This window comes from Tachysurus vachellii, chromosome 10, assembly GCF_030014155.1.
Source record: "Tachysurus vachellii isolate PV-2020 chromosome 10, HZAU_Pvac_v1, whole genome shotgun sequence".
NCBI lineage: Eukaryota > Metazoa > Chordata > Actinopteri > Siluriformes > Bagridae > Tachysurus > Tachysurus vachellii.
Genome location: NC_083469.1, coordinates 19310482 through 19332538, shown reverse-complemented (window position 1 = coordinate 19332538; position 22057 = coordinate 19310482). Strand labels below are relative to the sequence as shown.

The 22057-nt window shown below is 37.4% G+C and overlaps 2 protein-coding genes across 3 annotated transcripts; both read right to left on the bottom strand.

Moving 5' to 3' along the window:
• Positions 1–674: 674 nt before the first annotated feature.
• Positions 675–8940, bottom strand: znf839 (zinc finger protein 839). Its single transcript, XM_060880133.1, has 7 exons — positions 7814–8940; positions 5655–6572; positions 5315–5503; positions 4980–5072; positions 4233–4379; positions 3317–3433; positions 675–2087 (listed from the first exon to the last, which is right to left on the bottom strand). Exons 1-7 carry the CDS (start codon positions 8690–8692, stop codon positions 1407–1409), a joined length of 3024 nt encoding a protein of 1007 aa, XP_060736116.1. The 5' UTR covers positions 8693–8940; the 3' UTR covers positions 675–1406.
• A 4564-nt stretch (positions 8941–13504) lies between these two features.
• vsx2 (visual system homeobox 2) lies at positions 13505–21504 on the bottom strand. 2 transcript variants are annotated; one of them, XM_060879200.1, is made up of 5 exons: positions 20796–21504; positions 20244–20328; positions 19017–19140; positions 16248–16428; positions 13505–14505 (listed from the first exon to the last, which is right to left on the bottom strand). In XM_060879200.1, exons 1-5 carry the CDS (start codon positions 21190–21192, stop codon positions 14159–14161), a joined length of 1134 nt encoding a protein of 377 aa, XP_060735183.1. In that variant the 5' UTR covers positions 21193–21504; the 3' UTR covers positions 13505–14158. The 2 variants fall into 2 exon arrangements, with proteins under 2 accessions (XP_060735183.1, XP_060735184.1); XM_060879201.1 differs by having other exon boundaries at positions 13505–14466.
• Between the last annotated feature and the right edge of the window lie 553 nt (positions 21505–22057).

The window sequence follows — 22057 nt, the reverse complement described above, 5'->3', positions numbered from 1 at the left end:
GTAATAAACATGTGTGAAGAAAAAGTTTACTGTTCAGGAGATAAGATGGTAATTTGTATTGACAAAGAGCAAAGACATCTTGGCCAACAGCCTGCATAGTTCTGGTTAATGGTTTGGCCTTTTTTTTTTAACCACAATAGGCAAAGAAAGAGATTTTGGCCTCACTAAAGCTCTACATGATCATGGTGGTAAAGTAAGAGTTTATCATTACAAGCTTTACATCTGTTAATCACTCTCCAGTATCATCCGGATGAGGACGGGTTCCTGTTCATCATGTCTTCTCAGGGAGGTTTTCCTCTTGTCCCCATCACCTCTTGCTCATTAGGGATAAATATAAATATATTTTTTTACATCTCATTTTTATTCTGATTTTTTAGATTATTTTAAAGCTGCTTTGCGACAACATCCATTGTTAAAAGTGCTATACAAATAAATCTGAATTGAACTGTAAATTATTAACATTGAATACATTAGAGAACACACCTATGAAGTATTTTAAAAAAAAAATATTTCATTGTTTTGAAATTTCGGTTGTATTTGGGGCACAAAAACAGCTTACTTTGACTTGACAGGAGGTTAAAGTGGAAACAGCTACCAGTGAAAGGCCCAAAAACAGAAGTCATTGCTTTTAAACACTGGTCAGGTATAGAATACAAAGCCCCAATTCCCAAAGCTCAATCACAAATATTGGTTTAATGTCATCTGTTTATGTATCCTCTTCGTATTACAAATGTCGAGATGCCTGAAAAAACACAGTATGTCCAAAGATTATATAAAAAGTAATAAAATAGTGCTTTTTAAACAACTATTGAACTGGACAAACTACTATACAACATGTAACGATGGAACAAAAAGATAACCTGGGATTTTACACACTTAAGACATGTTTTTCCACTTGTTAACTTTTCGCTTCATTCTGGACAATTTAATTACTTTTCCCATCATAAAGAACTAAATGCACATTTTGAAGTCCATAAATCATCCTCGAGCAGTTTAAAACCAATACACATACAAAGAACAGTTCCTCATTGCTTAAAGCAATGTAAACTAATAATTAAGTATTTCACACTTTACTGTACATTTCTTCATAGTATACAGTATATAAACTACTGAGTCCTGCCATGGCTGTAGTAGTAAGTGAAGACACGCAATGTTGGCATCGAAATGTGAAGGCATAAGGTCTATATAACCAAACGCTTACATTTTACAAACAAAAGACTGGATCAAAAACAATGCACAAAATCTGGAACAACAATAATAATACTTTGTTTTTACAAATATACAAAAATCTGCAATAAAAAGTTCCTTGGGTGGGGGGACGACGGCACGATACCATGCTGATAAGAGTTGTCTTGAAATAGTTGAGAAATGTCAAAAATGTTTCAGACGCTGCACTTTTTCCTCTCTCAAGTCTTTCTCTCAGTTTCGATGCCTAATAGAGCATGGACAGTCTCTAAAGGAACTCCTTCTGGAGCCTCGATGTGCACTGTACTGCCATCAGGCCCATTCACAATCACTATTCCCTTAGAAGCAAGTTCCTCAGCACTCTGTCGAACGAGGCCCTCTGCTGTTTGAATAAATACCGGGGTTCCTTCCTGAGCCTCAACAGACTGCATCACCACCTCGCTGACAACAGTTTCTACTAAAGATTCTGCCTCGGCCAAACTTTCGGTTTGTGAAGGGTTACCGTTTTCATCATTCAGCACGATTTCCTTATCTGTTGTTTCTGAGCTCAGCACTTGTTCCAGCTGTTTCACTTGATCCGCGATGTCCATGCTCCCACTGCTCTCACTGTTGAGAACTTCTGAAAGCTCTCCGTCAGGGTCATCTTGAGGTTTGCCAGCTTCAGGATCAAGAAGGCATTCTCCTGTGTCCATAGCTGCTTCTTCTGTCCTTGTTGCAGGGTCTGCATCAGTGTTCGCCAAGTTCTCTAAACGGGTCAGGACCACCTGTGGTTCCCGGAGCAGCATGGAGTCCTCATTAGCCGTGCGCTTCTCAATACCGTTCTGATTAACCGCAGAATCGTTGCTTTCGCCACAGCAGTTTTCCATTTTAAACCTCTTTGCTGGAGGCAACGTCCTGGTATTCTATAAATCAGAACAATCTGTGAGATTTCAAATAAGAGTGAAAGACAACTATATATTTGGTGTCCAATTAACATAGTTTCTAAGAGAGGACATAAGCCTAAAGAAGAAAATCTATTCATTGATTTGGGAATTGAGCTGAAGAAAAAAGCATCAGCCCAGGAACCCAGGATGAGCAGGTTACAGGTCTGAGTGCTCAGTTATTCAGTGGAAAAATAGAGTCAATCCGCTGCTAAAATAAGAATCATCAGTCTGTTTTCTGTCAAACCAAAAAAACCCTGCTAATTTATGACGCCTACATACTTTTTTCTTCAACTGAGTGTTTTAACGTAATGGTGCATGTATTTCCTGGTGACAAACATCAAGAATGACTTATTCTACTTATTCTTGAATCCATTGGCCTTCTAAAATACAAAAATCAACAAAAGCATTGGCTTACCATCTGCAGGTTTTACTGTACAAATCAATTCGTTTGTAAGTGAGGATAAAGACTATGGTAAAAAAATAAATAAATACATAAACACTACTCCACTAGATTATTAATTTTCTGCTGGTAATATTGCATCCCTATACGTTCCATATTTCTATTTTTGGTAGTAAATTACATCAGCTTCCACTTTCGGTATGCTATAATTTAGTATAGTATATTTTATAACATAATATAATATAGTTCAGAATAATGTAGTGTTGTTTGGCATAGTATAGTAAAATATTTAGTAATCCGTATGAAATTAAGACAAAAGGGTATTTTCACACTTTCTATATTTGCTCTAGAAAAAAAAAAAGCCACACCTTTCATGATAAAGGGGACATGCACACTGTTACCGTTACAATACTCTGACCAGTCCTAACTACTATCACCTAGCTATTGGTTAGCTTGTTCTCTAGGTTTGATTGATCATCAGTAATAAAGCTTAAATAGTACAGCAATTATCATCATTTCAGAAACCTCATTACATTTCCCTCACTAACAAGATTCTGTGTTTGTTTAATCCGCTTGTCCCCCAGTTTGCAACCCAACTGATCATGTGTTTCTAATTCCCATAGATTTACACACACACACACAAAAAAAACAAAAACAAACAACAAGCATGAAAGCACTGAAAGACATATGACACTGAAAGCAAAACAGACTGTATATATGCAGCTGGAACAATACAATAATTTGCTGAACAAAAATCAGTTCCATCTTCAATGGTGATGTGTATCAGAAAATAAAACTAGAGATTCACCTCGATATTCCGTGGACTCTTTGCAGATTGATTTCGTATCGTACACTGTTGTCCATTCGACGAGTTCAGGGGTGTTAATTCACTAGATGGATCAGTAAAACCCAGCGATTTCAAGACCTTCAGAGACAGAAGTCATTTTTATTTATCTAGTAACGCAACAATGTTAACTGTAACAATTCAAAAACAGTTGCCCAAAGTAATAGGAATAAAATTGTGGTAAGAAATGTGGAAGTAATTCCCATAGAAATGTGAATAAAATTACTAAAAGATGAATTTAGATTTAATTTGAAAAAGCTAAGTGACATCTAGGGGTAAAATATTCTACAGCCTTGGTGCAAAGACCACAGAAGCATGTCATGCTAAGGCCTCAACCAAGCTTTTAGAGTCCTTGGAGCTGAGTATTAAGAGAGGAGGTCCAGAGTATATGAAGGGACCAGTCCTTTAAAACCTAAAATTGGATCCTGTATCGGACAGTGCAGAAGGGACAGAAAGTGACAGAAGACTTCTCAACTCGTTTAACATCCTTTGTAACATCTCTCCATACTCAGAAAGCACTCCAAGGTCATTTGATAAACTGGTCATGTGTTTAGAAGGGCAGAAAAAATAATGCCCGAATGTCTGTTTTCTCTTCATACAATTTATGACATCTTTCAGACACTCAGTGAGACGCTTTGATAAACAAGTTATTAGGATTCAAATGGAGAGAGGTTTTCTTCATTTACGTCATCAGCATAAAAGTAAAAAGAAAAGTATAAATTTGATAACGGTAAATAAAGGTGTGTTAAAAAACAAACAGGTCCCTACAATAAAGATCCTTGTGCTCATGGTGGCAAAACATAAAACAATCACTAACATTAAATAAAACGGTTTCTGACAGTAAATGAAAATTAAAAATGTTTTATAACGAGTTACTTACATCCATATTGGTGACCTCGATAGCTGCTCGGGAAGCTGGTGAAATACTAAAGTGCTCCTGTGCCAACTTCTTCACCTGGCTGTGGAGCTGCTCAAATTCATGATACACACTGGGGAACTGCTGCTTGGACAAATGGCCATTTTCTACCTTCAGGTAAAGAATATGTCAAATGAAACATCTAACACCATCCTCACAGTTTACTATTCAAGTGCATTGAACTTAATCCTATTGCAAATTTTATTACTTGTTCAAAACGCAGAAACTGAGCAAAAGGTTTTGAATCTTAAGAATGAAAGCTGTCACATGTTACAGCTAGTCAGTCCCTACAGGATTTTGCAAGTACACAAATTTACAAAGGATTTTTTTTTCAAATTTTCACAATCATAGCAAATGTTTCCACAATTCAGCCAAAGTCCTCTTGAATTTGTGTGTCCAATAAAAGTGCAGGTATCAAAGAAAGTATTTTCATCTAATTGTTTTCGTGTTTTCATCTAATTGTAGTTTAAAAGAATCCGGTGCTTGCAATTTTGCTATTTATTGCTAGTTTTCCACAATAAAAGCACAAAGATAAAATATCAAGCATTTTTAACCACAACAGTCGTAAAAAATAAATGCCGTGCTATAATTGCGAGATTAAGCACAGCAGCTTGAATGCTTAATTTCTCATGTTTACTCATTTTTGGTTTAATCTAAATGTAGAGTGTAAATCTACACTATGTAAAGTGTAAAGTCATGTAAATTCATTACCTTCATTAGCACAAATTCCCATACAGTCATGACCTTCGCCAGGCGTGGAAGAACAATCTCCATCAGGTCTTCATCGTCGTACTGCTGTATAAACTGTTGAGAGTGATCGTATATTAGATCGTATATTATCAAAGCTCAATATTTCTATCCTTAGGATTTTGGGACCTTGCCCACTGATTCTAAGCAACTGTGATTGTAGCACATTCATCAACATCCATACAGCTATTATAAGCCTTAAAAATGGCTGTGAACCAATTAGCCATTGAAGTAAATCTACGACTGTCAGTTCTTAGTGATAAAGATGTTATGTAAAATTCCAGTTTAGTGAGCGTTACCTCTGTGAGTCGACTTCTCTGTCTCTGTGCCTGCTGCTCCAAAGTAAGTGCTGTTTGCTGTTTAGGAGGTCGACCCGGTCTTCCTCTCTTCGGTTTCCTTCCCAGCCTTTTGGGAAGAGTGGATTTCCCTGACCCCTTAGGTCTCCCAGGCCGTCGTGGAACAATCTGTCTTGTAGAATCTGCTTGCACCTGTTTACATTTCAACAGAAACAGGTCATGAATTTGCCATGTTTATTGCAGTGCTGTGTCTGAATTTCTTGCAAAAAAGATATTTAGCAAATCTAAAGGGAAAATAAGTTTCTTCTAGCTTTATGCACATGTGAAGAAGGGACATCTTAACTTTTTGAGTCGTGGCTTCCTTCACAGGATTCGTCTTAGCTGCTTCAGACTGTGTTTGCTCTTCTGTGGGTTTAGAGTCTTCTTTCGCAACTGGAGATGATGTGTGACTTTTGTCATGAGTTGGCTTAAGTTTATAGTGTCTGTTCAAACCAGCAAAGCCTATGTAGGACTTCTCGCATGTTTCACATTTAAAAGCTTTGCTGCGGAGGGACAAACCATCAACATCTGTCTTCTTCTTGCCCTCAAGTCCCTCTTCGTCTTCCACGCTGATCTCAGAGTAGTCATCAGAATCTGACTGATGACTCTCTGCCAAGTCCTCGGTTTTGATGAACTTGTAGTCCTTTACCTTATGCTTTGGTGGCCGAGACACTCGACCAGAGCGTGTCTGGATTTTCAAAGGCTTTTTCTGGCGGCTCTTCGCTTTGGGTTTCTCTTTTTCAACGGCTGGAGCTGAAACCTTGGTTACCACTGTTGTGGCCTTAGAGGGCGGATTTAATATTTTGGTGGTTGTCGATGAAACGCTAGTGGAAGGGGTTAAAATCAAGGTGGGGTGGATGGAGACCGCAGCTGGCTTGGCTGCAGGACTCTTTCCAGCAGTGGTGGAGTTAGAAGAAGAGGCAGGAGCTTGGACTTTATGCACAATCGGAACTGAAATGCTGCTAACCACAGGTGCTGGTTTCTGAAGGAGAAGTTGAATGGGTGGTTCTCCTGGATTCTGTAAGAAATATTGCTGCTGGCCAGGCACAGGTGTGATGTGGATAATCTGAGGAGTACTGACTGTGCCAACAGTGGAGACTTTCACCACAGACTGGCTTACTGGCAAGCTCTGCGACTGGAGGATGGTGATGGGAGCGGCCTGGTGTTGTTTAATGTCCTGTTTTGGTGGAGCGTGCACTTGAATATGGATGGGTTCAGCTAGCTGGAGATTCAAAGACAAATATTTTAAAATTATTGTAATTATACAGTTAGTTTATAGATTGGTTTAAAAATTTAAATGGAGACCATAAGTCTGCACTGCGTCATGGTTCATAATTGGTGGAACAAGACTTTTTTCTGTTTAACCAGATGTTATATTTTAGCTTGCTAGCTAACACTAGGAAATGTAATAACTTTTTACTACACAGCATGTATTGGACACAGACTTCTGTGAATTCTGTATAAATTTATGTACTCACAGCCATGACAATAATCTGCACAGTGGAGCAAAATGTTCTTTCACACATAGCTCACAAGAGCATTTTACTAAGTAAGAGTTACTTTCCAAACCTTACATGCAGATGGTTTCAGTCAAGTAGGTCTAAAGAAATTGAGAAACTTTGACCAGAGAATCAAGCCAACTGTTTATACAGAAGTCTTAGCCAACGTGTCTGGGTTTTAACAGCATACCATACACTAGGTGCATGGATTTGAAGATAAATTTGGAAGGTGTTGTACCCTGCAGCCAAGGAGCTTCTTCCAGTCACCTTAAAATACTAGACTACTACTAGACTACTGATACATCATTTAAATCTGGAAAACTAAAAAACATCATGCATCTGAGTGAGTGACGATCAAATAAAACGACCAAACAAAAAAAATAATTTCTGCATGTCTTTTTGACATAATTCTGATGTCATTTCTAAACTACAGTACATGACAATATGTGATATAAGGCTCAGATCTGCTGATCTAAAGGATCAAATCTTTGCACTGCCATGATTATTACTAATTGGCTATTGAAGAGGACCCTTAATCCTTAACCGCTGCAACGTTACACTGAGCTCTGTTTCCTTCCTTTATAGGAGGGAGAGGATTTTTATGTACTTTACATATGTGAGGCAGCATGGTGACTCTGCAGAAAGTGCAAGTTCCCAGTTTAACTCAGGTTATTGTCCGACTGGATACACTAATTACCTCCCCAAAAAAAAACCATGGTAGCAGGGGGACTGGCTACTGTAAAAGTGTGAATGTGGGTGTACGGTGCCCTGCAATGAACTGGTGTCCCATTCATCGTGTTCTCTAAACCGTGACCCTGACCAGGATTTCTAAACATGGTCATAAGTACATCATTTGGCCTCCATGAGGGATTAATGCACTGGGCACTTTGGGTCCTTTGCTTTTTCAGAGACCTTTGAGTACAGTAGAGGATATGTAGTTGTGCATGCTGTACAGAACCCTTACCTTTTGAGGAATAGGTTGTGCACCGTTTTGTGACTGATGCAGTGCCACTTGTTTGGCGACACTCTGCAGCTGCTGTGATGCGTTCTGCACAATGGTAAACGGCTGGGGCTGTAACGTAGTAGTCAGCTGTCCTGAAATGACATTTCCAGCCTCTAGAGTTATATACGAGGGAGTCTGAGCTTGGACGCTCCTCTGCAGGAGTTTAGGGGTCGTTGTGTGGGAGCGGTTCAGCTCAGCTTGTGCGCGGACCTGCGACTTGTTAACGTGATCTATAACCTGTTGCACGTCAATACTAGATATTACTGCAGGTTTGGTGCTCTGGGCAGGTTTGGGTGCTGGTGCCGGTGTCAGTGTCTGACTCTGCTCGATCAGACGAGTCGCTTCGTTTCCAGTGACCTGAACGAGCTGCTGTTTGGAAAGCTGCTCCAGGAGCTGCTGCTGCTCCTCTACAGAAAGCCCAGAGCTCTCCACGAAACTCCCGTCAGGCTGCACGTAGATGATGGTAGTCGCGGGCCCGAGAGCACTCAAGAAATCGCTGCTAATTGTCGTGCACTCTGTCGCCACGGTGTCGTCTGCGTTATCACACGCTTGCACGTACGACGTTAGCACTTCGCCGCTCAATATGTCCCCGATCACTTCTGAAGATCCGTCAGCAGCTTTGGCGTCCGCGCTCGGTTCGTTCTGTACGGTTACTAACCGCGACAGGCCTCGTTCACCGCCGCCTTCAGCGCTCACCACGACTTGAACGCTTCCGGCTCCGTTTTCACCCTGAATCTGAGAGCTAGTGGTGTCCGATGCGTCCGTCTGAGACCCGCTCACACTTACAGGACTAACCTCGGGACAGTTCGTGTTACTACTCTCGTCTTCGTTGTCCGCCATTTTGATTATGGATGTAGCAGAAACAGTCCGACTCAAAACGTCCACGTAAAAGCTCTCGAACGGAGAACACGAAGCCACAGCCTGCTAAAGTTTAAACTTTAAACTGTGCACAAGTCACAGATTTGACCAAAATGTTTTGCCCAGCAAATGGAATAATTCTGTATAGGTTTGTAACAGTAACTAGGCAATAGGCACTCGCATCCATGCTACAATGGCGAGGGGGTGGGCGGTGGATAATAACAAATGGCGTCATTTCCGTTTCCGGAATCTTTAACGTGGCATAATTTGCCTCTTGCCACCTGTGTGTCCACATTCACGTTGTATTAAACTTATAGGGCACAGCTGGGCATAATTCCCTTGTGATGGTTTAGTACTAAAGAACGCTTTAAAAAAAAAAAATATATATATATATATATATATATATATATATATATATATATATATAAAATTTATTAAATAAATAACTATTTTGTTTTTGTTTTTAAGGAATTTTTTTTTGGGGGGGCGTATTTGTACTTTTATGAGTATATTATATGTCTATAAATTTTCTCGTAGCTAAGAAACATTTACTTCGCTCTTTTTAAAATCACTTTCGTTTCCACCTGAAATCTGAATTTAATATTTAAACCACTGACCGACATTTCGGTAGCCAATAAAAATATCTCATCTTAACGGACCAATTGTGTCCCGAAAGGGGTATAATCACTAATTCAAGCAAACGACACACACAGATGGATTTTAACTTGTTTACTCGGGACTTTTTTTTTACATTCTACGTAACACACCGGAACATCCTTCAACGCACCGCACTGCATTATGGGTAATGTAGTGAATAAACACCAGAATCTTAATACACAACATTATGGTCAGAAGACTTACAACTCTATTTGTGTCATGTTGTTTTATGTATTTATGTATTAATATGTTTAGGGGTGTTGTTCTGTGATTATATAAACCACGGGCGACATGTTTATATATATATATATATATATATATAAAACATAAACCTGTTTTAACATAACACACATTTTTTTCTGAGAGGATATAAAATGTTGTTTCTTCATCTATTTTTAATTCATGTTTTCCGTGATTATTCTTATTCTGACTTTCCCTCAAACTCAACTAACCATCTGCTTCAAAACAAAAACATATTTCATATGGTAGTTCAGCTGATGTAGAGAGACATTGTTATACCAACTTGTGTCCAGTAGATGGCAGTATGCTGACACCACTTATTTAGTCTCGGTTTTCCCTTTCTAATTATTTTTGCCTGTTTTGAAACAGATGATTAGTTGAGTTTGAGGGCAAGTCAGAATAAGAATAATCAGGGAAAACATGAATTAAAAATAGATGAAGAAACAACACTTTTATATCCGCTCAGAAAAAAATATATTAATTTTTATTAGTTTCAGGGGGTGGTAAAAATACACCACACACCACATTGTTGGTAAACAGTACATTGTGTGGTCAATAGTACATGGACATCTGACCATCACACCCATATGTGGTTCTTCTCCAAACTGTTGTCACAAAGTTAAAAGTACACAAGTACACGATTGTCCTGAATAACTTGTGTGCTGTAACATTATGTTTATCCTCAGTGGAATTAATGCCCCTGTGCACAAAGCACTGTCAATGAAGACATACTTTGCCAATGCTGGTTTGGAAAAACCTTTGTGTGCCTCATTATAAAATATTTATGTAACGTGACCATAATCAATTCCGACCACTCAGTTAATCCTGTACTAAAAAATTGGTCAAGAATTAATATTGCATTTTTTTAAAATCTCATTCTTAATACAGTTTGCTTTGAAAAAATTACAACAGGTATGCTCAGAATTTGGTACTTTGCAGGTTAGTCATAACATTGCTTTTCCAGATGATGAGTGAGGATACTGTTGACTTTAGCCAATTTGCTGAAGGCTCTTATTTTATGCATTGTTTCCTAGAATGCTAGATTGTAGTCATTAGATTCAGCATCACTGACATGGGTAACTTTACTGTGGGTGCCAGATTTTACAGTCCATTTAAGACAACAAAGCTGTTCAGCGACAAAGCCACCAGGGAGTTTGGGCAACTATTGAAAGCAGTACTGGGAACCAGGCTCTTGCCAGCTGTCTCAGCAGTGGCAAAATAATCCATCTGCACATCACCAAATGTTCTCCAGAAATGGGTCAGATGCCACTCCCCTGGACATACATTCAGTCATAATGGTTTGTCTACTGCAGATGAGCACATGAGTTGTTGGTTAACACCATGATTATCACTCAATTGGGCACTAACATCAACCAGACTGAGACGCACATACTGTAGGTTTAGCAAGCCTAGGAGAATCACCATGGTGATGGTCCATTCATGTGCCACCCTTAGGTCCCCAAATTTAGTTCACTTTGCAATGCTCACAAGAGACAAATCTGCCGTCCAACCAGGCCCAGTTGTCCAGAGCTCTTGCTCACACAGTAAACTTGTAATAAATGCTCATCAGGAGTCATTTATGTATCTACACACAGTACTGGGGTTAAGTGTATCTGGCATTCGGCCTTACTTAACCTGCATGTGATTCATCATATTAGCCAAACACATGCCAAAGTGCTCGGCCACAGGCGAGCTGAGGACATCCCAGATCCCCAGTGAAAGCTGTCAATCAAAGCCTTGCACTGTGACATAGCAAACCATGCTCCATCCTCTGAAAGTGTGCAACATATGGGTTGAATTTCAACATCCAATTCCACTCAGGGCAGAAGCAGACCTTTTTATAGATGTTGCTGAAAATGGAGTTTAAAAGCCGGCTCAGGTGATAGGTCACTATAAACCTGGGAGAGCTTCCTACTTGCAGCTTTAGACATTTGATCCTCACGCTCCTTTAATAATGGGATTAAAAAGATAGCTGACCATTGAACTGTAAAGAGGACTCTTTTGTGAAGCATGAGCCTTTATATTGTATATCGATCTTCGATTTCACCCGCGTCATGTCTGCCTACAAATTGTTGATTGGGGTTTAGAGATTAAATCAGGAGTCCCAACTTACTGTAAAATAAATAAAACAAACAGTAATATGCTGTAGACAAAAGCACACTCACTATGGGAGAAGAGAATACGAGGAAGATAATATTTATTGCAAATACTTATATCACCATGGGAGCTCAACACAATGAGGTATCCATGTGGCAGTTAGGAGGGGAGAAATAATGCTAATTGTAAAGGTTAACAGTAACAGATCAACACTACAAGTATAGAAAAAAATGACAAAATACCTGAAAAACTCTATGGAAACAACTGACTGGTCTAACTTAGTTTTTATGAATCACCTCATACCAAAACTAGCGATAGCAGCTATTACTGTTGTTTTCTGGAGCCAAACCACCATGTGTTTGAAGTTCATCAAAACAACTTAGACAGAAAGGTTATCAGTTAGCTGAATATTCTTTAATCAGAAACTGAAAATAATGCAATCATTTATTAAGTTTTTAATAAAGCTTCAGTGACACTGAGATTTTGATTATAAATGGTAAATTCCACCATTTATTAAAATTAATTATTATTAATTACTAATTATGAAGTTTTGGGACATTGTTTAATTTTTTAAATAATGTAAAGCAGGCCAATGACTTCTTCTAAAATACAGCAGGATGACGTCAAGACAATCAGCATTAAATAACGATGAGTTTCTGCCACATAGCTGCAGGTGTCAGTTAGTGCTGATTGCATTCACACTACATTAAAACAGCTAATACTGTACAATAGCAATGTTTTAACAAAATAGTGTTGTTTTTTTCTTGTCCAAAACAGTAAGCGATGAGGTAGTTTTCAAACCTGTATCATCGTACATCATAAATAGTAACAGCCGAAACATGGGATTGAGATATTTTGTTAAATTTATAAGCCAGGCTTAATCACTGCAGATGGCAACTAATTAATTACATGGACACTAAGTAAATTAAATTAAATGAGGACTGAATTAACAGTGTGTATCAATAATCTGTTGACAGCCTTCAATAATAAGGGCAGGATAGGATCAGCTGCCCAGGTGTGTGTTTGTGTGTGTTTGTGTGTGTTTTGTGTGTGTGTGTGCGTGAGAGAGAGAGAGAGGGAGAGAGAGAGAGAGAGAGAGAGAGAGAGAGAGAGCGGAAGAGATCACAGTTAACAGAAACTCAATTTAACAGACATTTCCATTTCAACTAATACAAGTATTTTTTACTGAGGAATAAACAATAATTACATATTTACAAGGTTACATGGGGAATAAAACACATGAAGTATAATAGAAATAATCATAATAAGATCTAGAGTGAACATGAGCACTGCTGCCTGTAATTTTGACTGAGAGAACCAGATCCAAGGCTGCGTTCATGCTCCTCGCCCATACGTATGCCATGTACTTTTCCTGCTTTTTTCTAGCTAGATTGAGACCCTGGGAATGTGGCAGATTATACTATATATCGGTGACACATACAGCCACTCAGCCTATAGAGGAAAAGGACACATCAGTTTTAATCGGTCGTGGCACTGAAAACGCCAAGTAGAACATAACTCATATAAAACAGTGTTATGCTACCTTTGTTTATCTAATGTTATTTACTATCCACAACAGCTGCATTAAATTTCAATCCAAGAACCTAAAAGAAACAAAAATGTTAATTAGGGTAAAAGAGTTATTAGGTTTTTTGCATGCTACGTTTGTCATGATCTTTAATAGATGATTACCTAAGTGAAGCTCCCGTGGAAGCAGTCCCTTTAAATTGAAATTGAATCGTTTAGGTCATATTTAGGGTTTCAAAAAATATTTCTGTTTGTTTTATCATTGTTCCCATAAAAAAGTCATATGTCATCATTTCAGATGTTTGTTTTTTTTAAATAATCTGATCAACATTTTATTCAGAACATAACCCCATATATTATAAGACTACAGTACATTAAAGTGTACTTCAAACAATACTGTAGCAAGCTATCTTTATTTACAATATGTACAACGTCACATTCTAATACAACTTATCAAGCAACTGAGTGCCTTTAAAAAAAGAAGCACAGTGTACAGACTGAAAGTGAAATGTTTAAAATGGTTGTTTTTAAAGTAGAAATAAAAAATAACATTGTTTATTAGGTTTGAAGAGCATTTCGTCCTTGCCAAGCCACCACTGATATCACCAAACGTTACCAGATTGCAGCTACAGTTGTTTCTTGTACTAGCATATACTGTATATAGAACCAAATGACATTTAGTGGCAAGTAGGTCTTAAAAATAAAAAATAAACATTAATGCGTCATGCTTTCTGTATTTTCCAACCAACGTGTGAACTTAACATCTGAAGCGCTACGTGAGAATAGGAAAATAGCACTAGCTAGGTTAGAGGAGATCCACTCCTGGCCTGTGGTTCTGAGGAAATACAGAAGAGATCATCAGGATTTGTTTATAGGAAAGCTACAGAAAGACACAATGCTGTGTGACCAACGGTTATAAGTGCATATCTATGAGCTCTCTTTCTCTTCTTGGGAGTCTGAGTGTTCCACGCTGGTCTTCTCCTCCTTTTCTCCCTGTGTTTTATGCTCAAGTCTTTTGCTAGACACTGTCCCCAGCACTTTGGCACTGTGCTCCTGTGCTTTAGCCCTGAGAACAGCAATGCTGTTCTCCCTCAGTTCCTCTTTAGACATGGGCGAGTCGCTCCTCCTCTCCTCAGCATCAGTATCATCAGCGCTGGCATTGTTTGGATGCTGAGGTATGTCTGGCTTCTGGCTTGGTGTGCCTGACGCTGCCTCCAGTGATTTTTTGTGCATCCCTGCAAAGAACGATGAGGGATTCGGATTTAGAGAAGTGCCTGGGGATTGGAAAGACATTTGAACTGGTAAACGACAAGAGACTAGCGATTAGAACTGGCAAACTATTAGTGTAGTTGTGACTTAGTGACTAGAATTGGAGCACTCCTGAGTTCTAAGGTTCCAACTCCTTTAGTTGTGTCTCTTTACATGGTTCTGGTTGGCCAGTGGAAGTTCTTGGCTCCTGGCCTATGTATACATGCTTGTACGCTGTTCTAACCTTTGGCAACCACCTGCCAAATAAATATGTGTAACTGTAATCTATTTATATAAATATTTCTTGTTTGTTTTGAAATAAAGTTATTACCATCAAATAGGATTAATGTGCATGTCTGAATCCTAAATTCATGGGAATATATAACCAATAACTATAAACTATTGATCTATATGACTAAGTTCACATTCCCTGACAATTTGTGTTCCCTTTAAGTTGAAAACTATTGTTGGTTATCTCCAAATATTGTGTCTTTCTGAACATACAGCCAAATTATATTTAATAACAATATATACTGTAATGTTAGAGACTCTGTATATATAATTTTCTGTACAACAAAGTTTTCTAAAAAGCAGGGAAATAAAACAGCTCAGTGCTGCAGTATGTAGGTGATAAAGCAAGACACTGCTTTAAATATTTGAAAACGTTGTGCATTATGCAAATCTCAGCAGTTCTGCCATGATACTTCACAGAGAGAACTTTAATCTTACTCTGAATTCATATAAAAAAATTGTTAAAAGCTTCACTTCCTCACTCTGGCATTGCAGCAATAAAAATAAATAAAACATAAATAAAAAATACTGCTAATATTCTACACATACAGGTAACGTTCTTTTTTCTGTTTATAGATACCAGTGGGGGGAAAATGTGAAAAATGTCAGTTTTGACATGATGTAAATAATTACATCATGAGTATAAACATTTATTTAAGTGAATACTTTGGAGTAGCAAATTTAACATTTATCAAAATGAATACATGAGAAACCCTTAAGATAGCAGTCTAACAACTAATGAATAAATATGCTAACTAATAACGCTTGCCGAGGTTTTATTTGTATTAAGAGTATGATTTTGAGAATTATCTGAGGGTATTGGTCCTTATTTCGAAAGCAGTTAATACTGTACATTCACAAAGCACATTAAAATAAAATCTGTTTTTCCATTTGCACAGAACTCCATATAAATGATCAGCCTCATGATCATGTTTGTTCATTAAAAGCCCCATTCATTATTTATTTATTGAGTGTAAGGGTCAAAGAAAGAAGTCAACTGCTTAATTTGAGCAAACCACAGTAGTGTATTACTGCCCTGTGCTCCTGGGTCCATTGAAACCAGGAAAGGTGTTTACTGAAGATGAATAAATGAATGAATATAACAAATGACAATAAAAGAACAGACTTCTCAAGTTTTCAAAACCACTTCAAGCCTAGTAATAAACATAGAAATGCTTCTTGAGGTTTCCAGATTTATCCCCAAATCAGGAACATCCATGTCTCAAAATGGATTTCTGATAAATAAATATCTCAGTTTATAACACTATTCAGGCTTTTCAGCCTATACACACTATGAAACACTGTCCAGTCCTTCTTCAATGCTTAATCCATGTGGGAAGAGAGTAATGCCATCTTTCCCACCTAGAGGTCAGAGCCATAGCATCTTGGCTATAGCATCACCAGGATTCAAACGCTTAACCCACATGTGATAGTTCTATGTAATTTTTAAACTTTTTTACATGGATTATATACATACCTAGTAGCCAGGGGGCACAGGAATCCATAATTCCGTCCTTTGCAGACTTCAGTATGGACTCTGGAAGAGGAATGGAGTGACGCACCATGGCTCCATACAGCCCATATTCAGCCATCACACTGCTACGTCCCCAACACTTCTCTCTCTTTCTCCATTTGGCTCGACGATTCTGGAACCAGACCTGCGGATGGGTTAAATCTGAATGTTAAACCGCACCACAAACCAATGACATATTGTGATGATGAGTTTTAACCTACACAACCAATCAAGATATAAAATGAATTCATTGCTGATTCTTAAGATATCTAATATATGTATATATATATATATATATATATATATATATATATATATATATATATATATATATATATATATATATATATATGTGTGTGTGTGTGTGTGTGTGTGTGTGTGTGTGTGTGTGTGTGTGTGTGTGTGTGTGTGTGTGTGTGTGTGTGTTTATATACATATTTATATATATATTTCTCCAATACAGCCATACTGGGTGGGACAAGCAACAAACACTCAAATGTTTTTAGATTTCTTAAAATTACAAGTAGGGCCAAAAGCTCCCTAAAATACTGCTAATGCAGATGTTGGTTGTTCCTTCAACTCGCTCGCGCTTAACTAACATCTGGCCCCGCCCTCGGGCACAAAAGGGGCGGGGCACATTCTGCAGGCCTTCATAGGCCCTTTGGATAAGAAATTATCTAACCATTTTCAAATTTTTTACGTGCTCGTCTTGATGGCTCTCATTTCATGCAAGTGAAATTGGTTATCGGTCGTGGCAAAGAAAAGCGGGCGGAGACAGCGAGGAGAAGCGACCCCTAGGGCACGCCGAGGCTGATTGAAAAATAAGTTAATTTCAGGCCCAATCGATGGTGGACAGGCGGGCAAATATCACGGGAAATTAAACGAGCAGCGCCCAGGGGAGCAGCGCCATTGACCCGCGCTAATAAATTCAATGGAGTTATTTCATCTGAACCTGCGGCGTCCTGCGCCGCGCCTCCGCTCCCTCACAACTTAACGGGCTCGTCTGATTTAACTAATTACACCAGATGAGAAAATTAGATGTTAATCTTACTTAGGACTGCAAGCAGCTCTTATTTATTTATTTCCGTATTATTTATTCATCGAGAGGAAGCCATAATGAGGGCGAGATTAAAAAGGCGCGTCGGCAGATGGATGGCTCGGGTCACCCTGCAATCTCCTTCCGCCTTGATTGCTTGATTAGGTCGTTAGCGCTCACGATCCGAGAGCAAAATTGTCTCACGTTCATCATGAGACCGATGAGAAATGATGTGTCCAGATAGCATTGCAAAACGGCAAGCTTTGCTTTAAAGGGTCGTTAGGTGTTGATTGATACATCTCCACCTGATGGACCTAAAGCTGAGCCAAAACCAGAGGCTCTGGAGAGCTGACAGTGTGTAATGATCACTCTGCACTACAGACAAAGCAAACTGGCTTCTTTAAGCTCACACACACTGTACAAAAAGAGGTCGAGCATTTTTCTGGAGCTATGAAAGAAAAAATAATAAGAATGAAAAAAAAAAAGCAAACCAGCCCAGTGTAAAAAGATACCTCCATTTCTGCTGGTAATAATTCAATAATCCCTCGCTGTAATTTAGCTTTCAATGTTTAAACATCATTTATTATTGCAAATGCAATAATTTTTTTAAATACACTGTTTTAAAACAGTGATGTTGGTCATATTATACATGCAACAGGGCAGAATACAGGAATGTCCTTAGTTTATCTATATGTAGAAAGCCAAAGAAATTCTGCGACAGATATAATTCCATTTTATTTTATTTACTTTATTTTACATTGCGTGACACATTAAAATTTATTTAATTGTTCTTAAGTGCGATTTTTATTTACATGATGAAGAGAATAGCAGTAAACGCAATAAACACCACTGCAGAATTGCTAGTAAGGGATGATCAAGTGTGAATTATTGAAATGTGAACTATGATTAGTCTTTTTTACAATGAAGCATAACCGTCTACTAATGAATATGTTTTTCATTTACACATTTAATTGTTCTTTATGTAACGATGGTGATGTTATTGAAAACATTCAGTGAGTCATATTAAATAGCCATATGCAAAAGATGAAATATCTTAATCCAGGCAAAGCACTATCAAACAAGACCAACCAAATAACAGTATAGGAAGTATTTTACTCCCTTTACCGACAAATCAATTAATTCGAAACGAATTATAATTTCAGACATATAAAGGATTTAAAATGATTGGTCAAAATAAAGAGGATTATGCGTGAAACATTATATCAACACGGACTGGCAACAGGTTGAACTTGCATTTTGCATTCCTTTTTAATGTAGACATGCATATGTGTGTATATGTAATTCTTTATGAATATTTTTATAATACATTATGGGCCTCTACCATTACTTAGATTCCCAAAAAAAATTTTTAAGATGAAAACCTTTCATCAGCGTGTCGATTATAGTCGCCACACAATTCATTTTAATTCGGTATATATATATATATATATATATATATATATATATATATATATATATATATATATATATATATATATATATAATATTAATAATAATAATTATTATTATTATTGTTGTTGTTGTTGTTGTTGTTGAATAATTACGTTCACGTATATGATAGCAAAATACCATTTCCCGTCTTCTTTTACAAAAAAAATACAGAATGTATTCAACACCGATTAATGAAAATTACATACTGGTGTATAATTATGCATTGTAATATAGTGTAAAATGACCTGTATTCTGTCTTCTGGTAGTTCAGTCTTCATAGCCAGCATCTCTCTGGCGTACACATCGGGATAGTGAGCTTCATTAAAAGCTTTCTCCAGTTCCTCCAGTTGATAAGATGTGAATATTGTCCTATATAACAAGAAATATCCTACACTCAGCTGAAATGACAAATATTCCAAAAACACATCCTAAATAATTATTCTCCTATTTTAAATACATCTAAATTGGTAATGTAAAACAAAGGCTTTAGGCCTTTAGGTATCACGACAGTGTTGAAATGCTTGTTGAGAATCTTTTCAGGCCTACAGGCTAAATGATAACCTTTTCCTCTGTAGCTTTTCGGGATGTATATTCATAGTTATACATATAATAAAGCATGAATCATTTGACGCTGTGGCCTATTGCAGTGTGAAGGTCTGAAAATGCTGAAAGTAAATTCTAATAACATCTGATGCAGATTTCTACCACAACAGACACGAACCCTTCATTATTATAAATAATCGAACAAGCCTTATAACAGTATAGAAATTAACATTTAATTGTTAAAATCACTTTTTACCGAACAAGTTACCTCGAGCATTTATTTACCCTTAAATCTGCTTAAAATCCTGCTCTATAGACTCTATAGACTTTTCAATAACTGCAATTTATACTGAAGTAGAGACGTTTTCTATTATTCCGTTAGTTAATCAATTAAATCCAAATAAAATAGATCTACAACTACTATAATAATAGCAACAATAATAGTAATATAATAATTATTACTATAATCATTATTGTAGTATAGTTACTACTCATGTATATTGTATATATTTACTATTTCCAAATTCTAATCCGTGTCAGTAAATATAATATTGTAAATACAATATAGTATTATATTGTAAATGTTATATTCTTCGTTATTACATTTGTTTTACATTTAAATCATTAATTTTATATTTAAATTTGAATAATAAATCCGTATTAATTGTTTACATTATGCGTACATTTAGCGTAATTCATTTAACTTAGTGAAGATTCCTCTTTCTATACATGGTTCTGTAATATATATATATATATATATATATATATATATATATATATATATATATATATATATATATATATATATATATATATATATGAGTGTGTGTGTGAAAAAAAAAATCAGAATTCAGATAAGATATACCTTTATTCGTCCCACAATGGGGAAATTTCTCTAATTTCCTAAGAATTTCTCTAAGAATAATTACCTATGTCGTCTTTTCTTTCTCTTCTTGCTCTGGCCCAGGGAAGACTTGGATGTTTTTCGTTCACTCGAAGAAACATCCTCTGAGTCTAGAAAAATCAGAAATATATTGTTTGCGGCTAAAGCAGCAACTTGAAGTTTCACAATAAGCGCCTCTGTGGATTGGGGTTTTTCTGGCCTATTGAACTTATCAACATCAATTACCTCAAATAAATCCATGACTCCATGTTCTTGACTTGTTGATGTCGAGAATGGCCATCATTTAAATATTAAATTATACTGAATAATAATAACATTAAATAATAATAATAATAATAATAATAATAATAATAATAATAATAATAATAATAATAATAATATAACAATAATACTATAATAAAGCAAAAAATAAGAAGGAAATGGAGGAGAGGATAGAAAATGTGATTACAAAAAATGGGGAGGTCAAATTTCTCTTGCACCATTTAAAGATTCCCCACAAATCCGTACTCCAGGTTGTAGCATGTACCCCACGAGACCCGTGATTCGTGTGTGAGTGTGGGGATGATAAGACTCGTACCTGAGCTGGCAGACTGTCCGGCCTCCTGAGGTGCTGTCTTGCTGAGAGGTTGAAATTGGACGTTTTGTGCGTCTGACAGGACCTCCAGAAACGAGGGCTGCCTGTAGAAGGACGGAATACCCCCAGGGCCGATGAATCCCATACCGACCCCGACGGCGGCGGGGCCAAGCATGGAGCGTGCGGCCAGCAAGTGCGCACCCCCGGGGATGGAGTCCAGCGCGCTCCGAGGCGCCGAGGACGCCTCCTTATTCAAGCCCAAAATTTCCTGGATGCCGAAGCCCGTGCACCTGGGTGCGTGTGATGTAATGCTCTTGTGCGGGTTGCTATTCCCTCCGTTTTCAACTAATTTCGGTTTGTTCAAACTCTCCGATAACACAGCCCCTTCCTTCCCCGTCATGGTGCCTTTGAGAATAGTCCCCCTCTTCCCTTGTGCACAGGAATCCACCAGTGCAAATACACGCGATCCCCCCAGAAATTCTCCTTTTATCCAAAAGGTCCATCCCTACAAGGGCCCGATGTCGGCAGCCAATCACCTGCGAGCAAGAAGCTCACAATTTCACCAAGTCTCCCGCGCTCAGTGTGCATTTTATCTGTTTGTCGAAATGTGATTTGGTTTAATGGGTTTACATTCCTAATGAAATCTCCGAAAAATACTCGACAATGTTCGCTCGTGCCCACTAGAATTTTATCTCAAAGACTTTTAATACCCAACAACAACAATAATAACAATAACCACAACAACAATAATAATAACAACAATAACAATAATAACAAAAAAAAACTCCTCCTCCTCCTCCTCCTCCTCCTCCTCCTACTACTACTACTACTACTAATAATAATAATAATAACAACATTTTTCAAATTTAGATATCGCTCTGTCCCATTTGGAAAATCAAAAACATTTTATGACATGTTTTTATTCATATTATTATTAAGCGAAATCATTTTAATTATCTTGATCCTAATACCAGGACAAAGACCAGGGAACGTGTCATCTGCCTCAGCTTGATGTCAATTAATAAAATACATTGGGCCACCAGCAACTGTACAAAAGTACTGTGTATGTATGTATGTATGTATGTATGTATGTATGTATGTATGTATGATTAAATAAATAAATACATTTTAAAAATAAAAATATGCTCAAGATATAAGATATTAGAGTCAGAAAACAAGTACGTAGGGTTATTTGAGAAATGAATAAATATGCCACAAAATCATTTAGGGTCTGAAAGTCACGTTATCTGGAGTAAGACATAAGA